We start from the raw sequence: 21,036 nt of genomic DNA, 5'->3' as shown, positions 1-21,036 counted from the left end.
CCCCCCACCCCTCCAGCTGTGGCTCCCACCTGCTCCTGGATGCCGGAGGATGGCAGCCCCACGGCTGTGGAGCAGCCAATTTTCCTCATGACCACCGCTGCTCAGGCCATCTCAGGTTTCTTTGTATGGACAGCTTTGCTCATCACTTGCCATCAGGTAAAACCCTGTTGCTCATACTTCTCATCCTTTTCTTTTCCCCATGTGAGGAATGCATGTGATCCCCTGGCATAACTCTGCCAGGTACAGCAGTGTGATGGGGGTTTGCAGGCTCTGGAGTGGTACCAGGACATCTTCTTTGGGGTCTAATAGATTATCTGTGCTCATCAAGGTGGCAACTTTTATATGAAGGCCTTTTTCTGCCCAGGCTCAGACTCTTTCCATAGTGTGAATGGAGAGGAAGCAAACTCTTTAAAACTAGCAGGTGTAAAACATTTGGCCATCTCCTGAGTGTTTGCAGAAAGGTGTGTTATCTCAAGCCATCCTTTCCCAGGTCTTGTAGCTGAATCTAGCCATTTTTGTTATTGTGTCAGCTGTTAGCTAAATGATCGTGGTCATCTGTTGTTTGACGTACCTCCTTTGATCTCTTGTGCCAGTGGATTCCACAGGCTGACCTCTGCTGCGGAAAGGAGTAGCAGGAAATGTTTTATTTTAATTTTTCTCCCCTCCCCTCTTTCTGGGGCAGGTGTCCTGGGAGCCAGAGCGAGTCAAACCCTGCATCCTGTTCTGTACCTCTCTTTCATGCAGTTGTCATGTGAACTGAAAAACACAGTGGGGAAACGCAAGCCCTGTTATTTATCAACCTGTGTTTTGTACCTGTTGGTCCGTAGATTCCAGAGTGATGACTAGGATCTAGAAAACTACAGCCTATTGTAGGAGTACAGGGGCTAGTGAAGTTCAAAAATGGATTAGTCACTGATGAATAAGAGTAACACCTGCAGTTTCACCAGCTTGGGTAACAATTACAAGTGCCATGGATCCTCCTGTCAAATTGATCGCCTACTAAGGGTAGGAAGAAATCTTTCTTCTGCAGTATAGCATTGCACAGTTAGGCATTAATGCCCTTCTCTGAAGAAAGCAATGGAGGTCAGTGCCAGAGAGATGATGCTGATTGAAATGCGCCGTTGTCCTCTTACAAGGCAGCAGTTCCTGTGTTCTTGTAGGCGCACAGATTGCAGGGCTCTTGTGACATCCCAAGGGCAAAGCTTGGAGTCATCTGAACTCTGGTGTCAGCTGTCCCTGTGCTGGGTGAGGTGTGTCACTGGGATTGTCACAAGGAAAAAATATCCCTAAGGTTTGTTAGTTTATTTTCAACCTGTTCTCCTCGGGAAGTGAGGCTTTTGTGAGCTCCTCATGGATTAGGGAGAGGAAACAGAAGTATTTAGAGCCCTTCAGTCGATTTTGACCAGATCTGGCCAAGAGGCAGGGAGAGATGAGCAACAGACAGCTGGGGAGCGACAACCCCCTCTCCCTTACGAGAGAAAGGTGAGATCATCAATGTATGCTTCGTTAGACCCCGGAGAATCCTCACAGAACCCCCAAATGCAGGGTGAAGCTTCAGACAAATGCTTGTGCCTCTTCAGGCAGTCAAATCGGTCAGTTGTGAGGCACGTATGTAATAAACTGGTTATTAACCCCAGCAGTTGGGGCAGCAGCTTGATGAGGGTTGTCTTGCCTCTGGAGAACGTGCCCTCTGCTGACTCTGTGGCCGACAGAGCGTACCCACAACTTGCGCTGAAGCTCTGGCCGTGTTATTAGGCCATTACAGGAGTGGTGCTCATCTTCAGAATATGCTTGTGGCCAATACCTTTTCCAGGAGGTGGGTATTCTGTGAAAAAGCATCTTAGGTGTGGGATTTAATGATGGCTAACAAACTGTGAGAGGTGGGAGCCGGTGGGGTGGGGACATTGCGCTCCCCCCAGCCAGTGACTTAGAGGGATTGGCATGTGTGCAGACAGTCAGACAAAACGCACTGTGGCTGCGTGGCTCCTTTGGGCACGGTGCACGAGCTTGGTGCTCGCTTGATGGTTGATGCTTTTGGCTGTGCTGTCACCAATGTGCAGAATAGCACTTTTTGAGCAGACGGGCCGTGGCTTATCAGCTCTTGGCAGTGCTGTGAAGGGCTCTCTTAGGTTGTTTCAGGTGAAAGTCTCGAAAGCATCCAAAACTGCCAGGAGAATGAGAGTGTTTACAATGAGCATGCATTTAAGTGTATGCCCCTTCCCTCTTCAGAGCAAAGCAGGCTTCAGTGTTGTGAATCTTAGGTACCTGAAACAGGATAGCAAGAATATGAGATTGCTAACCAGGGGAAAAAAAGGTGTGAACAAAAGAATACGGGCAAGGTGATGATGAGAACAGTAAATTAATTCCCTATAAGAAAATAGATTTAGAAGTGCCTCTACTTTTTCTCTCCCTTCCCACTCTGCAAGCTAAGGGATGCTATATGGATGCCATAAGATAATAGTGATTGCTTTTTTTTTTTAATGCTTACCACCTTAAGGCTGCTGGAGGCAATCAAGAGATGATTTACTGAGTGTTTTTCCTGGCCCAGTTGACTCTCCAGTTCCACTTTCTCCTCTCTATTCCATATACCGCTGATCCTGGTCTCCCCTCTCCGTCCTCTCAGATCTACATGCATCTTCGCTGCTATAGCTGCCCAAACGAACAGCGCTACATTGTTCGGATCCTATTCATTGTGCCCATTTACGCCTTTGACTCATGGCTCAGCCTCCTGTTCTTCACCAATGACCAGTACTATGTTTACTTTGGCACAGTGCGGGACTGCTATGAAGGTAAGGAGGGGTCAGGCAGAAGATGGGGGAGGTGGGAAGTGTCTGCCCTGAGAGAACTTTGGCTTCTGGTTGGGCATGTGGAGAAAGCATCTCTGTCACCTACTGAGATAAAGTTTTATGTTGTGCTTGACTCGTTGACTGTGGTTTGCTCAGTGACTGAAAATCATGGAATCATAGGGTGGTTTGGGTTGGGAAGGACCTTTAAAGATCATGTAGTGTAACCTCCCTACCGAGAGCTGGGGCATCTTTCACTAGATGGGGTTGCTCAAAGCCCCGTCCAACCCAACCTTTTCTCTCGCTGGCCTCTGAGCATGACAAGATGTGTTGGGCTTTCCCTCCAATCTTCTGTAGAGACAAAGTTTGTGATTTTTTTGGGTCCTTTGCTTCAGGAAAGTGTAAAGCCAAAAATCTGATTCTAGCTCAGTGTTTAAAGTGAGGTATCGGTTAGCTCCCGGTTCTTGGAACAGCACTAACTTAGCAGACAGATGCTTGCTTTGTCCTGTTTTCCTGGCGCAGTTTGTTAGTGACATATTCTTCTGGTCCCATCCTGTGGCTACTTGTGTGATCACGCAGGGTAGCACAGCCACCATGTGCTGGTGTTGGTGAGGTGTAAAGTGCTTTGGAGTCAAGCAGGAGGCAGGGTGCCATGTTCAGGGTGAGTTACTGATTGCTTCCTTTTTGAATATATACTGCAGATGATACCACTGGCATTTTATCTGAGGGAAACAGTTACTCTCTGATAAATGCTATCTAAACTTCCCTCCTGATCTCATCCAGAAAGGAGCCTTCTACCCATCCAGCAGGAGAAGCTGCACTCTAGCAGTGTAATTTTTGAAGACAGTTTATCACCATAGCCTCATTAAATCATAACTCACTGGTGCAGTTGTTTTGGTGAGATCTGCATTGCAGAGAGGTGCCCCTGGCCATGTGAACAAGTTAATCAGCTGAAGGGACCAGCAGGCCCTCCTTCACATCCACAACAATGCTCGGAGATGTAGCAGCAGATGGCAAATGCGCGCACGTGATTCAAAAGGCATCTTTGTTTGGGCCTGGGTTTTTTTAATTCCCTCCTTCCCTGCCCTATCCACGTGTGTAGGTCTATCAGGAATCCTGCTGCTCTGTGAAACTCCTCTCCTAGCAACAGCCAGTATCCTTCTGCCTCATTTGCTCGGGGAGTTTGGAAACATCTGAGTGTCTGCTCAGGAGGCAGCCCATGCTCTGGATTTCACCTCGGCGTGTCGGGCTGCATGAAAAGACTACAGGTGGAGGCAAAAGCACCTTTGGTCAGCAGGTTCTCTCCCTCGCTTTTTCTGGGGACTGTTTTGAAAGAGCCTTTTTGTTCTCTGCCTTCCTTTGCCATCCACCTTATAATTTCATTTTTGGGAAAGTATTAGGTTGCAAAGTGGGGGGAGCCCTATTTGGGAACAGGGAGAAGACCTGTTAATAAATTTTGAAAGCTTGGGCCGCTTAGGGGCTGCGTTTCATAGTGTGCATTAGGAGGGACATGTTTTGGTGTTGCTCTTTTGCATGACTCTACTTCTGTACAAACCTGGGTGTCAGTAACACTGACACAAGGAGATTTTTTTGTTATGTTGATCTCATGAGCACCATCTGATGAATGTGGATCAGGAATGGGAGAAGAGTTCTTTTGCTGGTGTGGTGAACTTTGATAGTTAGCGCTCATTTCTTTTAGGGACGGAGGGGCAGATATTTCCCCCTCCCTTTTTTGTTTGGTGTGGTGGTTTGGTTTTTTTTGGTTTTTTTTTTTTTGGTTGTTTGTTTTCTTCCTCTGATGTCATCTCTTCCCTAGTGCTTGTGGAATGGGCAGCTGGTATTGTAATGACCACATCAGAGGGCAGGGGTCACTGGAGGACAATAGGAAAAGCTCAGCTTTTCCTCCTCTGGGTGCTGGGAGCTGTCAGCTAAGTTGCAGCAAAATTGCAGTCAAAAGGGGTTACCACAGTTATTTAAATAAAAGTTTTCCATGGTTGATGTTTTCCCTCCTAATTAAGGCTTTCACAAAATCTTTGCTGTGTGAACATAACCTAACTTTGTTCAATAACAAGGATTACATATGGAATAATAATATCCCCATTACATACATGGAAGCAGGTATACCACTGGCTTTTATGTGCTGTAGCATTCTTGCCAGCTAGGCACATCTACAAGCCATAAACATAATATTTTGAGACTGAGTGTTTTGAGGAGTGTTGAGAACCTCTTTTCCAGGGCATAGTATGGATGGTAGTAGAAGAATTAGAGTTGATGTCTGTCTCTGACTTTGGAAGCTCATCCACGTGGGAAAATTTGACCTCAGGTCTAATAACCATCTGCTTGGTAAGGTCAGCTTCTCAGTACTGAGTATTATTAGGCTTTTGTTCTTATTTCAAAGTTCCTCAAGACTTTTGTTTCCATCCCAAGTTATTTTCTCTTTGTATTATGTCAATGCTGGGGGCCAAAATCGGGATTTGGGTGTTGGCATTCCAGGGAATGTCCAGATACAGACTATCATGGAAAATAACATTGAAAGAAGGGTCACCTGGTCTGTCAGTTTGTCCCAGGGCTCTATGTGGCAACCTTAGGAGTACAGTCCTTGCCCTAAAAATCTCACAACTGGGTCCATCGGTGATTATAACAAGTCAAGAAAGTGGCAGACAAGGCACATACAGGCTTACTGCATGCACAGTTAAATGGGTTTGGATCCCACGAACAGGAGACATGTCTGTAGTTGTTATGAGAGCCCTTGCCATGGTGTCTCCATCTCCATTTATATGTATCAGCAAAACTGAGCCTTGAAGAGAATTGAAATGGGGCAGAGTATTAGCAGTCAGTCTGAGAATGCTCTTCCTCATCTGTACCAGGCTGCTAGGGAAGGCAGAAAAGAGGTGGCCTCAGGAGGAGGCTATTCAGTACACAAATTTTAGCTTTCTGAGGAAATGAAGCACAGAGCCTGTTTTTTTCAAAAAATTTCCACCAGACATGAATTTCCACCAAAAAAATTTCCACCAGAGTTTCACTGATTGGTAAAACCCCTTTGTTTCTCCACCTCTTATGTCTATAGTCTGGTTATGTTGGAGAGAGAGAACTCTGTTCATCACCTAAAAGGTTAAATACAGGAGATAAGATATGGTTGATGGATCAGGGAGAACTTTTCCAAATTATTTAGTACCGGTGTAATGTCCTGGAATAATGCACAGGAACCCTGTAAAGAATGGCATCTTTCAGGTGCCAAGTAAAACAGAAACTGACCACGGTTTTAAACGGTCCTGTGACCCTTTTGGTGTGAGTCATGGAACTGGCCTGGGACCTTGGCCAAACTCCAGTTCAGATAGTCTTGTGAGTGCTGAGGTAGGGGATGATAAATGCAGTGAAAATAATCTGGAGTGCTTTGAAGGGAAAGATGCTGCATAAGCAGTCCCTGCTAATGTTTGGTCTGTTGCCTGTACGCTTGGTCCTTGCACCTGTTTTGAAGTTGATTGTCATTTTACTCTGATTGATGTCTTTGCAGCCTTTGTAATATACAACTTTCTCAGCCTCTGCTATGAGTACTTGGGAGGGGAGAGCTCCATCATGTCTGAGATCAGAGGGAAACCAATTGAGTGAGTATTTATTGTGCTTGCAGCATGACACTCTCCTCCTCCTGTGCCCATCTACCATGTGTCTATCCCTGCCCTGAAAAACTGTGTCAGGTGGCAAATGTCTGCTGGGACTGGACAGCATGGGTGGTGATGATTTACCAGTACCCTGCTCTGAGACAGATCAGGCTGATCACATCCTCTTAGGCAAGCTGCGCTGATGCACAGCTTTTCTGGACACCTGCCTACTCCTTTGTCTCTGTTCTTATTCCCTTCTCCTCCTTTAAATCTTTTCTGTCTTCAGTTGTTTGTGTGTGCTTCCTCTGGGATCTGTGTTTCTTCCCATGCTGCTCAGTTCCAGGAATAAGCGCTCAAGAGCCAAAGATTTAAAAAAAAAAAAAAAAAAAAAGTTAAAAAAAAAAAAAAAAAAAAAGATTGGAGTGTGGAGTCAGGATGTTTTAAACATGGCTCTGAAAGAGGGTATGGCTGTAACTGTAATCATGGTTGGAGAAAGCACCGGTCCTGCAACTTTGCTACAGAGAGGTAGACGAAGAGAGTAGGAATCTTGCACTCTAGCCCAAATCTTGCTTCTGAACCCTGTCATCTTGTGTTGGCTCTTTCAGATCCAGCTGTGTATACGGGACTTGCTGCCTGTGGGGAAAGACCTATTCGATTGGATTCCTGAGGTTCTGCAAACAGGTATGGGCTGGAGGAACTGTGCCATCCTCTAGAAATGAATGAGGTGTGGGCGGGTGGCAATGGTACCTTTTGCTGCTGAACTTCTGAGATGAGCACTCCTTTGAGAGGGTTTATAATATCATTTTGAGAGGCCTGCAGACAAGAGGGGATATTCTGGGATTGGTTTGTTTGTTTGTTTTGAATGATCTTAACATTTTCTACTCAACCCCACATCAGGAAGGCTTTAGCAAAAGACCCAATTTATCTCCTGGATCTCACTTTAGCCCTGGGAAGAAATTATGATTTCCTTGTCCCTTTCTGGATTGCAGAGGTCCCAACTTTAAGAAATTGATGGCTGTGTTGTGTTGCAGACACCCCACAGTTGTGTAACAGCCTCCTGAATTCCCAGTGCTGCTGTTGTGGTTTGGAGTTGAGGAGGGGGTGGAGGTTAAGTGTGACACAACGTCTTGTAGGAGGAACCGAGTATTGCTCACCATGTGTGTCTGTCTGTGCTGAATTGGGTACATCTAGGGGGAGGGAATGGGGGAGATCTAAACCTCGATACAGCCCTTGTCTGCTCATCCCAGGTCAGTCACTTCTGGCCACCTTAAAACAGCAGGTGAGTTTTAAGGCTTTGCTCACTTGCTGAAATGAACACATGAGGCTTCTCTGGAGAGAGTGTGAAGCAGGTCTGGTTCTTTGAAAGGGCTCAGGTCACTGTAATTCCAGTTGCTGGGTCTAGATATCTGCCCTGGCTTCTCTCTTCCACATCATGCCCCATCGTTTGTGTTTTAGAAATCTGCAGGAACATCAAAGATACAATGCAGCTTCATAGTAATATCCAGTGTTAATCTCTGCAGCATGATTGGCCTTTTTCAAGGGACCACATCTTTCTTTTCTCCGTTTTGTTTGTCTCTGTCACACATTCTTTCCTCATGGCTTTTTCTATTTTCTTCCCTGATACTTTATTTTCTAAGCTACTCCCAGCATGCTGCTTCACCTGTTTTTCTTGGGCTTCATTTGTACATCCTGTGTTTGATTTGGTGCATTATCTATTCTTTTTCTCCTAATGTTAACTTTTACTTTTAAATATGTCATAAGTAAACATAACATCCATCAAGGTGATTGAGTGCTGGAGAAATTATTTCCCTTAGACCTCTTGTTCCTCATGTCCTGCAGCCTCTGGCAGTTATCTCCACATGGATTGCACCTGGCTGTGTTTGGAAGGTTTTTTCACAACGATAAAGACTAGAAGTACTTTGGGGGGGTGGGAGGGGGGCACACTCTGCCTGCTTCCACAAATCCACAACTCACTTGGTAACTCAGGCTTAGGTGGATATTTTGCTTTTGCTTTGCTGCTATCTGGCAGCAATTCTTCTAGCCAGGCCTGCCATTTGCAAACTGCTAACTCTGCAGTGGAGGCTGTGAGGGAGGTGTCTTGCAGAGGGATGTTTAAGTACTTCCGTCCTCCTTGGCTCGAGCTTAAATGTTGCTTTGGTGAGAAATCTTCAGCACTAAGACTCACTTCCTAGTACTTCTAGACTTCTAGGATTGCTGGGGAAGACCTTTCAAGGCAAATTTCTGGGTAGGTTGGTGCAAAAGGGAAACAGAGCAGATCTCAGTGTTGATCTGTGCAGTATCCACCATTGTGGTGATCTGGAAGAGGAACATGCTGGAAGGAGCACCTTGCCCATTTTATCCCTGCTCTCAGCATCTCCAGCAGTCCTGTGGCCTCCCACCACCACCTGCCCATTTTCTGCTCTTTCTAGCCCCTTTCATCCTGAAGGAATCTGTGTGTTATAACCATTCCTTCTTTCCATCTTCAGTGCCACCCCAAACTGTTCTCAGGCAGGTGCCTGCTGTGGGTCAGTCAGTCTGCCTGCATTGCCTGCAGCCCTCCAGCAGTTGGGTGGTGTGCTGGTGGCTGTGGTGTAAAATCTGGACAGCTTATTTCCTTAAAGATGTCTTGATCAAGGTTCTTTGCTGGGTCTGTGTCTGGTGACCCTCACAGATGGGTCACGCACCATCCATGTGCTTCCCGTATGCTGCAGCATCTTCTAGGGAAGCAACTAAAAATAGGATGTGGTGGTTTGGATTGCAGGGAAATGGTTAAAACATCCCCAGATTGGAAGGAGGGGAAGCTCAGAGGACAGAGTTGTTTACCAATTAGCTTGACCTTTTCCAGTTCACATATTTACAGTGACTCACTAACTGGCATGTGCTGGGGTTTTTAATCTCCTTGAAGTCTTATGACCACTAACAAATTGCATCGTATCCAAAGCAATTATTCCTGTTTGGTTTTGCCTTCTTTCCATATACAGCCCTCCCCACATGTGCGCAGGTCAGCACCTGCCTGGGCTCTTCCAGCCTCCTTCAGGGAGACACGGGTGATGTTTTTAGGGTCACAACCCTCCACTCTCCTAGGACCTTGAAGTTCAGCATCTCCAGAAAGATGAAGAATGGGGTGGCTTTGAGATGGGAATTGTCCCAATAGAAGCAGTGATTTATACGGGCACAATGGATAGAGCTGATCCCAAGTGCCACAGAGACTTTGGGGAGATTCAGTAAAGGTTGTGTGGGTGACAACAGAATAGCTCTTAACTTCTGTCTGGCAACACATATCACTGTATCACTGTGTATACAAAATGTCTTAACATGGTGGCAGGTGTCAAAATTCATCCTCAGAGAGATGGGTTCCCCTCTTACCAGGGGACCTTCTTGCCTAGTTTCATGGCAACTATGGATTGGAGTTTGCATCCCTTCCTCAGTATCTTTTGTTAAACTTGCTGTGCCTATACCATAGCACAGTGTGGGATTCTTTTTTTTTTTTCCCATGCTGTTACTGTGCATAAATGTTCTGCAGCACAGCCTATGAAAAACAGCTCTGGAAGAGAGCAGCTGAGCATCTTCTAGGAGCAACATACAGAGAGGTTTTTCTTCCTCTTCTGGACAAGTAAGATAGCACACGTACTTCTTCTGAATCTCCTTTGTCTCCTTTTGGGTGCTGCAATCCTCAAGCACAATCGTTTAGCAGGTGGTGGGGTCAGATGCCTTGTTGGGGCTGGATTGTGTTGCTTTGCCAAGTTGTCCCAGTGGACGTTCCATTATGGTGCTGGTTTGGGAACTTGGCCTCTTGCACCTCCTGCCTCCTCATTCCTCCTCTCTCATTCCTGTAGGCTACCCTGCAGTTCTGTGTGGTGAAGCCCCTCATGGCGATCAGCACAGTCATCCTTCAAGCCTTCAGCAAGTACCAGGATGGTGACTTTGAGTAAGTTTGTTTGTCTATCATGCAAGCCTCAGCTGCCCCTTCTCTGCCCAGCTGTGCTTGTGGTCCGCTGGGCCATGGGAAAAGACAGGGGGACAACACGGGCTGAATGTGCACATGAGAAAAGCAGGCAGGGGTAAGCCTGTTGGTTTCAGGTTTTTTCTACCTCTGTTTGGGGGAGGGAGTGGGACAGGGAGGCAGGAAAGAAACAGAGTCTTAGAACTCCCCAGTGACAGCGGCAAGGGGAAAAGATCATGCTGAAATTTCAGGCATTCGTATATCTTCTCTTTTCAGTGTAACCAGTGGCTACCTCTATGTGACGATCATCTACAACATCTCTGTCAGCCTGGCACTGTATGCCCTCTTCCTTTTCTACTTTGCCACACGTGAGCTACTCAGTCCTTATAGCCCAGTCCTCAAGTTTTTCATGGTGAAGTCTGTCATCTTCCTGTCCTTCTGGCAAGGTGAGGCAATTTTCCCTTCCCTTGGTAGGCACAAAGAGCTCTCTGCAGGGGCTCAGACACTAGAGTCCATAGAATAGATGCTGATTAATAGCCAGAATGTCTTTCTGTATTATTATTATTATTATTTTTAATAGTCTTTTATTGCTTTTCTCTGGGAAACCTGTTTTGTTCATTTTCACCTTTGCTTCTGTGCTCCTGAATCCTCACTGTCCCTGTGCGTGTCCATATCTGCCTGGCAAAAACAGCTGTTTGGGTGAAGAGTCCTTTGCATCCCTGGGACAATCATAAAGCGCAAGCTGCCAACATTTTATCTGCATGCTGCCATTTTATTGATTAAAGTGGCACATCTAAAAATTTTTAGTACTTTTTTTTTTTTTTTTTTTTTAGTGCTCTATAAATAAAATGTTAATGGTACGTCTGTGATTCATGTGAAGCAGAAAGCTGGCTGAATGCAGCGTGCACTGCCACAGAACCACCACCGAGCAGAAGGACATTTGGAATACGTACGCATGATGCAGAGACACATTCAGAAAGCTTAAATTCCACCTAAGCTTAGTGCTTCTTACTAATTGGCTCTAAGCGTTTCCCTGTTCAATGCCCTACTTAGGTTTACTGAGTTGCACTTCAAAGACTAATTGAGTAGGAACTTAGGTGGAATTTAGGCTGTTGGAGTATGGCCCATCCTCCGTGTCTACAGACAAACTAATAAGCTGTCTAGTTTATCATCTTGAGCCATCTGGTCACGCGCTTTCTGCCTTCTCTGGAATTCTTCAGCCACCTGGCTATGAACAGGGAGAAACATCTTTCTTGCAATGGTGTGTCAACAATGCTTTTACAAAACATTTTTAAATTATAAGCTTTGTTAGTTCAATTTTTGCTCTAGCTACCAGAAGTGCTGAGATCACAGAAGCGCTCACTGAAATATCTGACTGCTTCTTGCGCTTTTGGATTTGACTAAGTCCTGCAGCAGCTAGTTTATGTGTCAGTTGAGAATAAAAGAGGGTCAGTGTTTGAACATTCTTTGCTTAAACAAGTTTGTCTCATTTATTCCTCCTTTCTCTGTTGTACAGGTGAGTGTAGATGGGAGTATCTAGCCCGCTCTGTCTGTAGCTCCTGTGTTAAATGAGTTTGCATCTAGGACATGCAGCACAGACAGCTATTTCCATTCCTTACAGTTAGTATGCGATCATGTTTTCTGCACATTTACATGAGCTTGTTGCTTTGTTTAGGGATGCTGTTGGCCATCCTGGAAAAGTGTGGTGCCATCCCCAAAATCCACTCTGCCAGCGTGTCTGTGGGTGAAGGCACAGTAGCTGCTGGGTATCAAGACTTCATCATTTGCGTGGAGATGTTCTTCGCAGCCATCGCCCTGCGCCATGCCTTCACATACAAGGTGTATGTGGACAAGAGACTTGATGCCCAAGGTAGGAAATATGCCAGGGCTTATGGCATGTCTTGGTAGCAAGACTGGGTGGAGACTGGTCACTCTGGCAGCTAACAGACTGATATGATTCCCAACCTGAATGCTTGGAAAACATCACATCCCCTCCTTCGTGGTGTCTGATTTGTTGTGCAACATCTCTGCAGGGCAGAAACCTTGACTGAATTGCATTGTTCCCTTTTCAGTTCCCCAGTCTGCCACCCACGACAGCTTGTTGCAGACCTGAGGGCTGCAAGAAGTTGCATCCTTTTAGTAGAGTGGGTTTGTCCTTCTTCCTGTCTCCCCAAAGGGGAACTCCATTGCTCCAGATTGTGCAACAGACTGAAGGCAGGAGGGACAGAGCCTGAAACAGGCTCTGTTTTGAATTTGGCTCAGGAAGATGAGGCTGTGCTTTGGCAATATGTTTGGCTAGGAGAAGGAGGATCTTCCTGTAATGACTTTGTGAGGGCTGGGCTGCTAGAAGTCTTATTCTGGAGAAGAGGGAGGTGGATGTTGTCTCTGGGAAAAGGGGGTCCTTGTGCCCAGTCTATGCAAGTACATTCAATGTTTTCCAAATAAAGGGCTTCCTTCCTGCTGGGGGGAGTCTGTGCTGAGGTGCGGGAAGATAACAGCCCTTGGGCCATGTTCCTGTAAATGATCCCTCTATCCCAGTCAGCCCCAGAGGTTTTCGAAGGAAAGTGGCCACAGCTGGGGGAGATGATATCTGTGGGCTATGAAAGGGCAAACTGCTGGCCAGTACAGAGGGGGATGTTTCGGTGGTGGGTCTTGTTCAGTTCTTGTTATTTCCTCTCTCTCTTTCTTGTTCTCTCTCTCTGCCCCCCCCCCCCCTTTTATCTCTCCCTTGCTTTTGCCACTGGTCTCTGATGCAGCTGTTCCATCATATGGGCCATACGGTAGGTACAGCATGTTCTGTGTGTTTGTGTCTGTTGGTTTTTTAACTGGGATGCTGTTCTGTCCTGATTCCCAGCTTGCCTACTGCCTGCTCTGTCCCGTGTTCCCCCTTCCTTGTTAGGTCTGTAACTCGACTGCCTCACACAGCTGCTTTAGGGTTGTCTGGATCATAAGTTGTAAAACAGCCCTGTGGGCAGTGGCATAACACATGACTTTAGAGCATTTCTGTCAGGACTGTGTGAATCTCTCCCCAAAGAGTTGCACAGGCTCTCAGAGCAGTTGGTTTGTGCTCTCACCCCAGCCTCCCTTCACTTTCATAATTGGCACAGATGATGGGCATGCTTTGGTCATTTGGGGAGCTCATCCCCAGGACTGGGCAGAGCCAGAAGCCCACGCTGGAAATGAGACCTAGAAGCCATGAGAAATGGCAGCTCCTAGAAAGACAGACACATTGCCTTCCTCTGTGCTTGCACTTGGGTGGGACAACCTCCAACTGTCGATTCTTTCACAGTATCACTGTGAGACCTTCTGCCCGTGGGGTGGTTCTGCCTCTAGTACTGCCTGTCCCCCATCCTTTCCTTCCTTTGCGCTGCTTTCCACTTTTATGATCTCATTCCTGTGGGCACTTTGATACTGCCTTTCAGTCTAATTTCCAGTGACTGGGAATGGCAAATGCCATTTCTCCTATATTTTTAGAATTTCCTTAGTTTTTGTCTTCTGAAACCCTTTACAGGAGCACTTCCCTACCTGACCATCTTCATTGCACACCCAAGCCAGCACAGGCAGTGTGTAGTGGAGGTTGTCGCTCTGGGTATGTTCCATTCTCATGGCATGTCCTCCATTTGGTGCTGAGGTGGATTCACTTGGCTATCAGTGGCTGCATTTAGGAGCTCTACTTGACACCATTTATGTGGCATTTTCTCAGCAGCTGCTTAAGGGAGTCTGTAAAGTAACTTCTGCAGGATCTAGGAGTGCATGTTCCCTGTTCTCCTTACCTTCATGTTAAGGGGTGTGGGGGTAGGCAGCAGTATTCTTCACTTGTCCCTCCCCATCTTACCCCAAACAGGTCGCTGTGCTCCCATGAAGAGCATCTCCAGCAGCCTCAAGGAGACCATGAACCCCCATGACATTGTCCAAGATGCGATCCACAACTTCTCCCCAGCCTACCAGCAGTACACCCAGCAGTCGACGCTGGAGCATGGTCCACCCTGGCGCAATGGCAGTCACATTATCTCACGCTCCCACAGCTGCTCGGGTGCCCGCGACAATGAGAAGACCCTCTTGCTGAGCTCCGATGATGAATTCTAGGAGGGGAAACTGACAGCACAGGCTGTCATTTTCTTTCTTTTGTTTTTTTATTTTAATTTATTGAAGCAGAAACATGCAAGTCGTATCACTTCCTAGAGAGTTCAGATTGCAGAAATGGGCACTTCCCATTAGCTTTTGTGGATACGGACACGATGGGCAGCATGGAGGTGGAGGAATGGCCAGGACTCCATTCTCGAGCCCATTCCTTACAGCAGCAATTGACTGGAATTAATTGAAGCAAAGCTCCAGGATTTGGGGCTCTGGCCTCCCACAGCTGCCCAGTTTGGTGTGGAGTGTGACTGGCCAGAGCCCAGAGTTGTGGCCAAAAATGTTTTTGTGGGGTTGTTTGTTTGGGGTTTTTTTTTCCAACTGGACAATGTGATTGCTTTGTATTCCTCTTCCTGAATGGTTGGTGTTGGCACAGTTTTCTCCCCCAGCTTCCCGGTACTAACATCTCTGTGATCCTTGGGAAATGGGATTAGGATGCAGTGATAAGCATTCCTGAGGACCAGACCAGAGATTGGTCTCTCTATAGCCATTGCCTTGAATACTTGGTAAAGAACAGCTGCCCCCACCTTCCTCAGCACCTGGTTGTGCAGTCCTCTACTTGAGTGAGCAAGGGAAAAAAAAAAGGACAGGATTTTCTTCTGTTCCTCCATTCCCTGCACCCCCCCTGCTCCCCATCAAAGCAGATGCTTGTTGAAGCTCAGCAGGGATGGTATTACTGTCTCAGAAGGGCAAGGTTTTCTAATCACTGGGTGTCCAAGCTTCCCATCTCCCCTGCATTCCTGTGGCAAGAAGCCTCCCTGGAGCGTCTTGTCTCCTGCTAACAAGATTGAGGACTGGCCCATGATAGGCGGTGGAAGTTTGTAGAGCTCTGGCCTCTTTTACCCCTCTTTGGGAAAGGAAGATATGTAAACACTAAAATGTTTTTTCTTCTTGTTTCCTGTCCCCCCATCAATATAGCTGCCCCTCTTAAAGGTGTGGATTGCACCAGGTAGCTACCAGGGCAGGTCCTGGTCTCTCACAAGTAGCTCTCCCCATGCTTGTCATCACTGACTTCCCCTGTGAGCTGCACAAGTTTTGCCCTTAGGCTGGAGTATTCAGGAAGGGATGTTGCACACTCCTCCTTTGCTTTTTATCTCCACAGCTGTTCTGGGCCAAACTGGAGCAGACTTGAAACCTGACATGACCTGGCTGGTTAAAATTGTCCTTCTTAGTTTCCCAGGCAGCAGTTGCTGCTGCTGCACGCTTCAGAGGCCCTGCAGCAAATGTGATGCTATCAAGGGTGGAATCAGCATCCATGGGAGCAGGAAAAGAAGCTTCCCCTTGCTTTTGTTGGATTTTGGATTGGCCCCTAGGTATTTAGTGGAGCCAAAATAAAAATGATCCCTCTATAGATCTATCCAGGGACCAGGAAATGCCTCTTGCTTGCTTAAAATTTTCTGGGGGAGGAGGGAGAAGCACACTCAAGTGCCACAGAGAAGATGCCCCTACCCCCAAGCAGGATGCAAAATGGAGAGGCTGGAGCAAGCCGCTGTGCTCTTCTCAGCTGTAGTTTCTCTGTTCCTCTCCCACTTGATGCCTACGCTGCCATCAGCAGCCCTGCCCGTTTCCAGGTTGCCCCTCGTTGCTCTGCTAAGAGAACTGGGGGCTGGTTTACTGCCTGGAGTTTACCTTTCCTCTTGTATCTTAATCTATGTGCTGGCTTTCTCAGAAGTGACTGTGAGCAAAGAGCACCTCATTTCCTCAGCACCCCTGCCAGAAGCTGGTGGCCAGGAGCAGGGGGGAAAGGGCTTGCAGAGAGGCGGCTTTGCTCCCTGCTGTGAGGAGAAGATGGGGGAAGGTGTCAGGGTAGTGTCTCCTTCCGTACTCACTGTTCTGAGGGAGCTGGAGGCAGGGCCACTGGATCCAGCAGCTTCCCTGCCTGCTGGATTTCCCCATTTGCACACACCCTGCGATGCCACGCAGTTAGTTACTGCTTTTCCTAGGTCTGTTGCTGCTTAAATGGACATGCAAACGCTATCTGCCAGGCTTTGTGTGGGGGCCTGGTGTAAAACTCCTTTTCCTCAGGCTATAAGTCACCTGGAAATCAGGGCTGAAGATTGAATGGGCTTTCCTTCCATCTTCCCTGACTTCAGTTAATAGTCCTTTTGCCTGAGGTATTTATTTTAAACTTCCCCTCTCTCTTGGGAAAGTGGGGCATGGGACATGATCCCTTCATCACCTTTCCTTGCATTTGCAGGCCTTGACGATGTCCCAAAGTCACTTCATTGGTGACTGTCCCCAATCTTTGTTGGGTGGCTGAGATCTGAAATCTCTGGGATTGCCCTGCTGAAGGTGAACCAGGCTTGGGGAAGCATTTTTTAAAAGTTATTTTGAAATGTATGCTGCATATATGTGCTGTGCAGAGAGGATCTGGATATTCTCAAAGCTTCCTGTATGTAGTGGTTTAAAGTGTAACCCCTTTGCACTAGCTGCCTTTGGAAAAGCCTGATGAAGAACTAGCGCCCAAACAACAGCCAGCTGCCATGCGTTAGAATTTTATATATATATATATATATATAAATCTTTTTGGTTTTTTAACACCACACAAAATCATCTCTGAGCTTCCTGCTCTCCCTCGCAACAGGTAAGTGCCAGAGCAAGGACTGGTTCTGAAGCCGCTCTGGCTTGGAGGAACAAGTATCTTGTAAGACCCAGAGCTTAAGACCAAGGAGGCCAAGGCGTCCGTGGTCTTGCAGGTCTGCTTGTGGTAGCTCAGGGCCCCAACAAACGTGTTGGTTCCAGGAGTAGGCCCTTGGAGCTGCTCTTTTTTTTCCCCTCTCCTTCCTTCCTTCCTTCCTTTTTGTTTACCATGTAACATACCCATGGGATTTGTTTATTATTTTTCCATATAGAGTAGTTCTTTGTATATAAATGACTGAAAAAAAAAATGTATGATAAATAAGACAGAGTCACCTAGTTTTGTACCTATCGTGTTTAACTGATGTGAGCTCAGCGACAAGCCGCTCTCTCTATTTTGGTCTTTGTGACGTTATACTCTGCAGAAATGAGCAAATATGATGACAAATAAAAATATAGAGATAATATAGATTGTACTTAAGCTGCCTCTGCGTGGTGCTGTCTGGGTGGCTTCTCTGAACCAATTTTTGGGTTTTGCTTGTTTTGGGGACCGAGGCTTAGTGGGTCAGTATGTCTTGTCTGCCTCATCCTCTTCTTGAGAGGAAAGCTTTATGCTGTCTGTGTGTGCAGGAGCTGACGGAGAAGCAGCCTGGGGCCAAGACATCACTGATGGCCCAAGGCAGGAGTGAAACAAACACATTTGTCAAAAACCTTGAGTAGAGATGAGTCCTGATTGTGGGTGCTGGGTGCGAAACACCTCTGGGAGAAGGGGGACTGCTTTTCCTGACACGGGCCCCAGCAAACAGCAGCTCTGGGCTTTTCTTCCATGAGTGCAGTTTGCAGGGGCAAGAGGGAACATGAATGTAAAACCCAGAACCACCAAGTGGCCAAGAGGCTGAGACCTGACCCATCCAGGCTTCAGGGGAACACGCTCATTGCTTCCATGGCTTTTGGAAGGGTGGCTTTTCCCCACAGGGAGGAGGTCAGGCTTCACCTCCTGGTAAGGTGCCTGACACACTTCCTTCCCCTTCTCCTGCCACCTGTGGATGCAAGCTCCCTGCTTTCCTCCTCGTTGTTCCTGAGGCAGGCGGTGAGGTCACCCAGCAGGGAAGTTTTTGGGTAGAGTTGACCTGACTGCACCTGCCTCTCCTCCCACACCAGGTTTGAGGGCAGCCTGGAAGGAATTTTTCTTGCAAAAATAATTTCCTTTCCTAGGAAAAGCTGATTTAGCAGAACCAGCGCTTTGGTGAGTGATGCTCAGCATTAAGCTTGGCTTACTGAGCTCTTTTTTTCTGGAGATTGTAAATCTGCATTCTAAAAAGTCACAAGCTTGAGTTTTGTGGTGCTTAGGGCCATAGTTTAGTGGTGGGATGGCAGGGTTAGGTTAACAGCTGGACTCAATGATCTTAAAGGTATTGTCCAACCTAAACTGTTCTATGGGCTGTCCCCCCATCCCATCTTTTGTGGGCACATTCTTGAACATGTCCTGCAGCAAAGCTAGAGGGAGCTAGAAAACCTGGTCTGAGATACCGCTCAGTCCTGGGGTTCAAGAATGACCACACTCTCACTGTGGAAAAAAAAAAAAAACCAAACTTGCTTTATTTGTAAAGTCTACAAAATACAGAGGAGTCAGGTAGGACACATACTGTAAGTCAGAAAATAAATAAGTATTTTTTTTTTGCTCTATATAAGATAAAATGTGATTTGCATATATAAAATATAAAGTACGGCTCTGTACCAACATCCTGGCTGTGCCGAGAGGCGGAATGGCAAAGAGGACGTGAAAATAACTTATGTTCGTGCAATAAATAAACCCAAGAGGAGTTGGGGAGGGGGGATGCTAACCACAGTGCCCCCTCCATGAGCAGCGGGCACCTCTCTCTCTGGGGAGGGATGGAGGCTTCAGCCGAGGGCGGCTGGCGTGGCAATACCAGGCAGGGGCGAAGGGGTTGGGGGGGATCATCTATGGCTGCAGATGCCAAGACAGGTCTGCAATCCTGTTACCTCCCCTGTGCTGCCTGTATTTAGCAAACCCAACTCTTCTCCAGAATTTCAGCCTGCTGAAGAGCCGGTTGTCCCACACAGGTCTCCAAGCTGGAGGAAAAACAAAGGGAGGAGCCTACCTGCCTGCCAGGCAGCTCCCTCACTTTCAGAGGCCAGGAGCACCTTTTCCTTGAGCTTTGTAGGCGGTGGGGAGCACTTGGTGGGGCTGCACAAGCCGGCCTGCACTGAGCAAAACAGTGTTTATCTCTGCTCCAGCTGCCTCCACTTCCTTCCTGCCGGTGCTGCTGTGTTTCGGCAACACCCGGCCGGGCTGAGCGTCCCATAGGCAGGAAGAGGCGTGAAGGATGTGCGTGATGGAGAAAGATAAAACAGCACCACTGCTTCTCCCCTTTGCATGCGACAGCCTGGCCTACCCAACCTGCTCACATCCCCCAGCTCTCCCACATCTGAGGGTCCTCCTCCATCACCGTCACCTCTGGGCTCCCCCAGCACTGCAGGCTCCCATGGTACTTTCCCATCCCGCTCACCCTTACCAGGCACCAACCCGCAGCCACTTTCTCTCCCCCTCTGACCTGCCACCTTCCCTTGCCATCTCCATCCCCAGAGGCTCCAGCCATGCTGCCGCCTCCCTCCCCACTCCAGCTGTGGTCCAAGTTGCCAATGCCAACCTCCCTCTCCATTGTACCCCTTCTTTCTGTCCCTCACCACAAAACCTCTCTCCTTGTTTTCCTCCCTGACGCACACTCCTGGGAGTGCCTGGTCCACACTCAGCTCTCCTGTACCCTTCCCAAAAAACAAAGAGGTGCCCGGTGTTTTCCTGCCAGCTTGGAGACATGGGATGCTTTCCCACGGTGCAGGCTCACCCTCTCCAGCCTGCACCCCCCAGGGTGAGGGGTGCCTGGTCAAGGGGGCTGCAGCAGGGGGAGAGGCCAGAGGGGAAGGGGCTGTGGGGCTTCAGGGGCCACCCATGGGGTCCTGTCCTCTGCCCCAGCGCCCACGCTGCAGCAGCTCTTCCTATGTGGAGGAGCTGGAGGTCAAGGGATGGGAGAAGGAGGATTTCAGGCACAGGTCCCAGTGGGAAGTAGATCAGGGAAGGTACGGGAAGGGATTTGTGGGGGAAGGCACCCCGGGGGGGCTGTGCCCGGCCGGGGGACAGAGGCCGACACTAGGAATAGGCGGCCTGGTTCGTGCTGGACTTGACAATGGTGATGACGCTGGCTGTGGCCACCTTGGCAGGGGGGCCGTGAGCAGCCACAGTGCGGGCAAAGCCCTGCAGGGCCTCGTACTTGCCCCGGAGGGTGTCGAGCTCCAGGCGCATGGCAGCATTCTCCCGGGCCAGCTTGTCCACCTCCCACTCCAGCTCCATCTTCTGCTTCTGCAGCTCTTCCTTCTGGCAGACACGCTTCACCCGGCAGCTGGCAGCGTAACCCCGGTTCTTCAGCGTCCGCCGGCGCTGCTTCAGCCTCGCCACCTCCTCCTTGGAGAGGCCCCGCAGGTGGTGGTTGAGCTCCCGCACCGACAGCCCCATCAGCTCCTCATCTGACAGCAGCGGCGTGTTCTCCCCCAACTCCCGCTTCACCTGCCAGAGAGAGGGGTGGTTGCCTGAGACCCCCAAAACCAGACCCCCTGCCCAACCCCTCAAGGTCCCACTGGTGCTCACCTTCAGGGCCTTGCTGGAGAGCCCGTCCGCAGCCATCCTTGCCTCACGCTGGCCCTGCCGAGCAGCCAGAAGAAAAGTTGGTTACTGCCTGCCCCTGTCCCTCACCCCGGCACAGAGGGCACCGGCCCTGCTGGCCTCTCGCCCGGTGGCCACGTCCCCCCCACCAGACTCATGACTCATCCCTACTCCTTTAAAAAAAACTATGTAGTAATGATAATAATAGTAATAATGACTGCAAAAAATAACAATAACGGGGGAAGGCTGGACCCCCCCATTGCTCCTTCATCCCGCCCCGAGGCGGTGGGGATGCTGCTCTTCCCCAGGGGACCCCAAACC

General features: G+C 48.3%; 2 protein-coding genes across 3 annotated transcripts; one reads left to right on the top strand and one right to left on the bottom strand.

The window, feature by feature from the left end:
• The first annotated feature begins 9 nt into the window (after positions 1-9).
• Positions 10-17,517, top strand: TMEM184B (transmembrane protein 184B). 2 transcript variants are annotated; one of them, XM_035903172.1, is made up of 8 exons: positions 10-156; positions 2,624-2,789; positions 6,298-6,388; positions 6,988-7,063; positions 10,219-10,310; positions 10,602-10,771; positions 12,001-12,195; positions 14,170-17,517. In XM_035903172.1, exons 1-8 carry the CDS (start codon positions 40-42, stop codon positions 14,409-14,411), a joined length of 1,149 nt encoding a protein of 382 aa, XP_035759065.1. In that variant the 5' UTR covers positions 10-39; the 3' UTR covers positions 14,412-17,517. The 2 variants fall into 2 exon arrangements, with proteins under 2 accessions (XP_035759065.1, XP_035759066.1); XM_035903173.1 differs by lacking the exon at positions 10-156 and adding an exon at positions 3,886-4,072 and having other exon boundaries at positions 2,703-2,789.
• A 1,663-nt stretch (positions 17,518-19,180) lies between these two features.
• On the bottom strand, positions 19,181-20,868 carry MAFF (MAF bZIP transcription factor F). Its single transcript, XM_009647844.2, has 2 exons — positions 20,701-20,868; positions 19,181-20,619 (listed from the first exon to the last, which is right to left on the bottom strand). Exons 1-2 carry the CDS (start codon positions 20,734-20,736, stop codon positions 20,206-20,208), a joined length of 450 nt encoding a protein of 149 aa, XP_009646139.1. The 5' UTR covers positions 20,737-20,868; the 3' UTR covers positions 19,181-20,205.
• Between the last annotated feature and the right edge of the window lie 168 nt (positions 20,869-21,036).

Source organism: Egretta garzetta, unplaced genomic scaffold (assembly GCF_000687185.1).
Source record: "Egretta garzetta isolate BGI_Z169 unplaced genomic scaffold, ASM68718v1 scaffold51, whole genome shotgun sequence".
Taxonomy (NCBI): Eukaryota; Metazoa; Chordata; class Aves; order Pelecaniformes; family Ardeidae; genus Egretta; species Egretta garzetta.
This window is presented reverse-complemented; position numbering and strand designations above follow the sequence as displayed.

Coding starts and splice junctions, on each gene's coding strand:
- MAFF (XM_009647844.2), bottom strand. CDS start 20,736: ATGGCTGCGGACGGGCTCTCCAGCAAGGCCCTGAAG. Junction 20,620..20,700: donor TCTCCAGCAAGGCCCTGAAG/GTGAGCACCAGT, acceptor TCTCTCTGGCAG/GTGAAGCGGGAGTTGGGGGA.
- TMEM184B (XM_035903172.1), top strand. CDS start 40: ATGCCGGAGGATGGCAGCCCCACGGCTGTGGAGCAGCCAATTTTCCTC. Junction 7,064..10,218: donor TCCTGAGGTTCTGCAAACAG/GTATGGGCTGGA, acceptor TCATTCCTGTAG/GCTACCCTGCAGTTCTGTGT. Junction 12,196..14,169: donor CAAGAGACTTGATGCCCAAG/GTAGGAAATATG, acceptor TACCCCAAACAG/GTCGCTGTGCTCCCATGAAG.